The sequence below is a fragment of the Pecten maximus genome, chromosome 11, assembly GCF_902652985.1.
Source record: "Pecten maximus chromosome 11, xPecMax1.1, whole genome shotgun sequence".
Taxonomy (NCBI): Eukaryota; Metazoa; Mollusca; class Bivalvia; order Pectinida; family Pectinidae; genus Pecten; species Pecten maximus.
In genome coordinates, this window is record NC_047025.1 from 554,832 (window position 1) to 560,831 (window position 6,000).

General features: G+C 36.1%; 1 protein-coding gene across 4 annotated transcripts in view; it reads left to right on the top strand.

Annotated features, from left to right (window-relative positions):
• The window catches only part of LOC117337465, a 40,676-nt gene extending 36,369 nt beyond the window's left edge, over nt 1–4,307 (top strand). For all 4 annotated transcript variants that reach the window (XR_004534841.1, XR_004534842.1, XM_033898454.1 and 1 more), the window contains one exon: nt 2,004–4,307. Coding sequence is in view for 2 of the 4 variants with exons in the window: in XM_033898454.1 (XP_033754345.1) it covers nt 2,004–2,599 (596 nt within the window). In the remaining 2 variants the exon portion in view is untranslated. The remainder of the gene's footprint in view (nt 1–2,003) is intronic.
• The last annotated feature ends 1,693 nt before the right edge of the window (nt 4,308–6,000 follow it).

The following is a 6,000-nucleotide window of genomic DNA, read 5'->3' on the forward strand; positions in this document are numbered from 1 at the left end:
GAACATCACTACCCTCGCTGTCAGACATGATATTAGTAACACCCAGAACATCACTACCCTCGCTGTCGGACATGATATTAGTAACACCCAGAACATCACTACCCTCGCTGTCAGACATGATATTAGTAACACCCAGAACATCACTACCCTCGCTGTCGGACATGATAGTTTTGCTGCAGAAATGAAAGCGGTCGTCTAGCAATGACGGCAGTCCTGTAGGCTAAATCCAAATGGCTATAATAACGTCACTGGGTCATATGACCACCTAGCTTATCATCTTTCATCATAGATAGGCAGTACTCACAAACCGCTGTATCAACAAAGCTATATAATCAGAACCCAGCTGATCCCTAAAATGAGTTTTTTTAATGGTGACCAAAAGCAATTGCCTACACTTACTTAAACAAATTCTTTGACTGCACATATCCTTTAACCCCTTTGACAGTTAAGACGTGACCGTCCCAGAAGGGTCTAGTAATCTCCCTAAAAACTGGTAAAAGAAAATCTGAATCTTTCCTGCATAGAATTTCCCCAATTGAAAGTCTTACAATACCCCTATTTAGTACATAAATACACACAGGGACACATAAATGACAAGACAGCCGCTTTGGTAAATAGCCTCTAGCATCCCTTCGGAAAATACAAGACATCACATGATAATCACACCCACCTATATATGATTCTACAATAGATGTGAAATAAAAACCCAAAGCAACCAAACTAAGCTGGAGTGTTGCTTGAATGATCTAACAACCATGTGAACTAATTTCCTTGCTTGAATCTTGCTGGGAAATATTGAGTACATAATTTACAACTTTTTATACAATATAGTAATTAAATTTACATTCAAATTTCATTACATTTCCAACCATGCAAGACTATGAACTAAATACCATATTATTAGGTCACCTGAGCGTAGCTCAATGACCTTTTCCGTCATCTGCTGTCCATTGTCCGTTATTTTTTCTACGCCTTTTTTTATACACTTAAGGGATGGGTGTTTAGCACATACAATGTAGATAGCATGTATGCTTGTGGCTCTAAATGTTATGCTTACTTTTAAACTTTACCTCCATTCAAGGTCACTAGTCAAATAATGAAAAAATACAAAATTTCTAAATCCTTTCAAAAACATTTATTTGGGTCACATTTTTAAAGAACCTGCTCTTATGAAGGTGTGTGCAAGGTTGCAAGTTCAAATCATCAAAAATGATGCAGATATGCCACTTTAAAGAATGTTTTCCTGCTTAAATTCAAAATTATCCATAAATTGCAATTCAAATGTTTTTGTTTCATTACTGTAATATTTGCACTGGATATTTAGCACATCTACAGCATTAGTTACTGGTTATGTAAAAAGTTCACTCTGGCCAACAAAGTTCAAGGTCATAGTAATCAAATGACTCAGAAAACATTTGCCGTATAATTCTGATAATTGTGATGATTACTGAAATATCTATCAAGGTGAGCATTACATTTAAGAGAGAGAAAAATGAATTGAATAGGTTAAATTGTTCAGTTGAAGATAAACAAAACTGACACATGTTTAGCTCATCTGGCCCAAGGACTTCTGCTATGGCGCATCATCCCCGGAACATCCCATTGTCATTAAATCCCTACTTTTCCTGAAGCCTGAATGGATTTTTATAAAATTTGTGGTCTGGAGCATTATTAGGCAAATGAGATGTAACACATTATTGGTGTGTGTGGCTACCCTGGGGCTGGAGAGCATTACACTGGAGGGTTGGGCAATAGGGATAATTGGGTTATAAATTGCTACTAGTCCTGAATGCCTGAATGTATTTTGATGAAATTTGGTCTGGGATGTTACTGGGCAAAGAAGATCTGATGTTGTATAAAAGAAGGATGTGGCACTCTTGGGGCAGACAAAAGAGGGTGATAGTTGAAATGTAGAAAAAAAAAAGAAGAAATGTAACCTCTTTTGACTTGTTAAAAATTGACAGGATTTGGTCCACGTTTAGTTTAGTTTTGTTTCTTTATAGGAAACCCTTCAGTTTGGCATGGAAACCTGGATGTCATCGTCAACAATCAAGTTGTAGTAGAAGCTTTGGAAGACGAGCCCGACTCTGACAGTCCTGGGAGGACACCAATGGAAGTGAAATCAACTTATCTTTCAAGAAATCCCCAGATCATAGCTGAAACTATTGTTTTTTCCTTTCTTCAAAAGAAAAGACACCCAGAATATAGCCATTTTCTGTTTCCTTGTATTGGGGTCAATAGCAAAGATATGGTGGTGTATTTTTATGATTCTAAGAATGATGTTTTGCTTGAAAGTTCACCTATTTCAATGTATACAATATCAGGAGGTGTCAATTTACTGGCAATCGTTGTGTCTTGGTTGGTTGTGAATCACAAATATCTTTGTGATGGCTTAACAGAGGGTCTGAAGAAAGAAACATCTGGATTCTTTCACCAAGCTGAGAAAGTGCTTCCCATTTATAAGAATGAATTACAGTTTGGAGATGTAGGGATTTCTTGTCCCAAACCAAAACATCAATTCAATTTTGTGGATGATCCATCAAGAGATGTATTGAAGAAAGACTGGCTTAGAATTTTAAATGTAGTATTCAAGAAATAAATGATTTTGGTATAATGGAGTGAAGTCTCTGAAGTGACATTTTGGTCTGAAGCATTCTCAAGTGAATTTAAAACTTCTCAAATTCTATTAGTGGGATTCAGCTTACTTAAAATTATCCCGAGATGGTCCTGACCATTTGTAATTCTGGTCAGTCAGAAATCAAAGATGGCTGCCATCTTGAAAGAAACATTTTAAACCCCTTCTCCAGTTTTACTTGTGCTATTGAGCTGAAAATTGATGAGAATGTTAAAAAAAAGCTCAAATGGTTAAGTTATGTAACATGATTGCACAATCATCTTTTTCCTAAACAATTAGAATTCTTCTCAAGATCCACCAGATGGATTCAAATTTTCTTGAAATGATTCCCAATGGTCACTTTCTTTAGAACCACAGTTTGATCTTTTTAGCCTAAGTCTAAGGTCCATGACAAATTTGATCTCTGGCAATGGCCCTTGACATGATTAAACTAATACAACTTATCTTATAAGCTATATTAATATATGGAGATACAGTATGGCAGGATACGCATGTATTTTTCTCTTCCTACTTGTAATTGCTTTTGAATTCCTAATATCAAATAAAACCTGAACCTCGGAGTTATGAGCAAATAGTTTCTTTATTAGTCCCGTGCCTGGGACTATACATTGATAAGCAGTAACACGGATGTTTTTGGTCAGCACTCTAGCAGCTTCATTCCTTTAGTGATAAAACTTCACACATTGATAACGGACCATTATGTCTTACATAAGCTCGAGTTTCACAATTGTTCAGTAAAGGTCAAGGGAGTCATTAATATTTTTAGAAAATGCTAGTTTCTTTTAAAATCGTTACAGTGTAATAATCAGCAGGGCCAGTCAGGGACATATTTTCCTTTTACAATACTCTGTATGCCTATTAATTAATGGGTAGGATATATAGCTAAATAACAAGCTTAAAGGCCTTGCTTGAAGGTCAGTAATCTAGTTGGCTTTGAGATGTTTTTGGAACCAAAATGATAAATTCATTCAAAGATATCATGATTATAGTATTGTCACCAATTGAATATAGATCATACTCTACATTATTACTATACAACATTACCTTCATAAATAGTTGTCATTCTATCATAATATACCAAATATGCTAATTTCGGATGACATCTGATTTCAACGTGATTAAGTTTTTTTGTGAATTCAGTACTAAGAGAGACATTTTTGTACATATAACTAGATATATTGGCCTTGAGAATGAACTGTTCATGTCTACAGTTGGTGTATTGTTTTTTACTGCTATCTTATTGAAACGTTTTCAGTAAAACCTCTTTATTTAGACCATTTGGTGGTTTGATTACATGTACCAAGGTTGACCAGATCGACCATCAAGAGCCAGGGTACCTCTGTATGATACTCTTGTGTTATTAGGTATTATGTTATTACCACTCGCATGAATAACAACAAAGGCATATGTTTTGTTAAATGAATATTTTGATAAATACATAAATGTAATGCATGTTTTGTGTTATACTTTAATTACTCTCAAAACATACTTATTTCTTACATTGATGACATGGTCAGTAAATATTCATTTCAAACCATTTTCATAATACATGTAGATCATTTTGGCAAGTACATGTACACTCAAATTGTAAGCATCACAGTTAAAATCTTGATGTGTGTTTGTTTGATACAAGTTCATATGAATTTTCAAGAATAAAAACAGTTAATTTTCACAGCTGGTTAAAATGTTCATAATTCCAGTAAAATATTTCACAGTTGATATGTCCATAGCATTGGAGCAGATTTGAAAAATTCCATGTCCACTGGTAAGTCCATTGAGTTTTATTTTGTTAGATATAAATAAAATCATTTTGTTAACATTGATGATTTGAGTTAAGAAAGAGTCCAATATCATACAGCACAGGAAACATCAATGGCAGTCTCTGTTGTGTAGAATAGCTTCAGATGGTCGTGTAGACTTTTCTTGGCTAAAAATCCTTAAAGATGCTTGATGAACTTATGAGTGTCCTATGCGGTTATGATGGGGATGTCCTCAGTCTGTTTAGTATCAGCTGGAGAGTCAGCATTGCTTGGTGAATCAACATTAACACCATCATGTTGTACAAATTTCATGAATCTAGAATATAATATATGTGTGATGGGAGATATGACATGTGATGGGTGATATGACATGTGATGGTTGATAGGATGTGTGATGGGAGATATGACATGTAATGGTTGATAGGTTGTGTGATGGGAGATATGACATGTGATGGGAGATATGACATGTCATGGTTGATAGAATTAGTGACAGGAGAAATGTCATGTGATGGTTGATATGACATGTGATCGGAGATATGATATGTGATGGTTGATAGGATGTGTGATGGGAGATATGATATGTGATGGGAGATAGGATTTGACATGGGAGATACGACATGTAATGGTTGATAGGATGTGTGATGGGAGATATGACGTGTGATGGTTGATAGGATGTGTGATGGGAGATAGGACATGTGATGGTTGATAGGATGTGTGATGGGAGATATGACATGTGATGGTTGATAGGATGTGTGATGGGAGATATGACGTGTGATGGTTGATAGGATGTGTGATGGGAGATATGACATGTGATGGTTGATAGGATGTGTGATGGGAGATATGACATGTGAAGATTGATAAGATGTGTGATGGGAGATATGACATGTGATGGGAGATATGACATGTGATGGGTGATATGACATGTGATAGTTGATAAGTTGTGTGATGGGAGATACGACATGTAATGGTTGATAGAATGTGTGATAGGAGATATGACATATGAAGGTTGATAGGATGTGTGATGGGAGATAGGACGTGTGATGGTTGATAGGATGTGTGGTGGGAGATATGACATGTGATGGGAGATATGACATGTGATGGGAGATACGACATGTGAAGGTTGATAGAATGTGTCGTAGGAGATATGACATGTGAAGGTTGATACAGTATGATATGTGATGGGAGATATGACATGTGATCGGAGATACGACATGTGAAGGTTGATAGAATGTATGATGGGAGATATGACATGTGATGGTAGAAAGGATGTGTGATGGGAGATAGGACATGTAATGGTTGATAGGATGTGTGATGGGAGATACGACATGTGAAGGTTGATAGAATGTGTGATAGGAGATATGACATATGAAGGTTGATAGAATGTGTGGTGGGAGATATGACATGTGAAGGTTGATAGGATGTGTGATAGGAGATATGACATGTGAAGGTTGATAGGATGTGTGATGGGAGATATGACATGTGAAGGTTGATAGGATGTGTGATGGGAGATATGACATGTGATGGTTGATAGGATGTGTGATGGGAGATATGACATGTGAAGGTTGATACAGTATGATATGTGATGGGAGATATGACATGTGATCG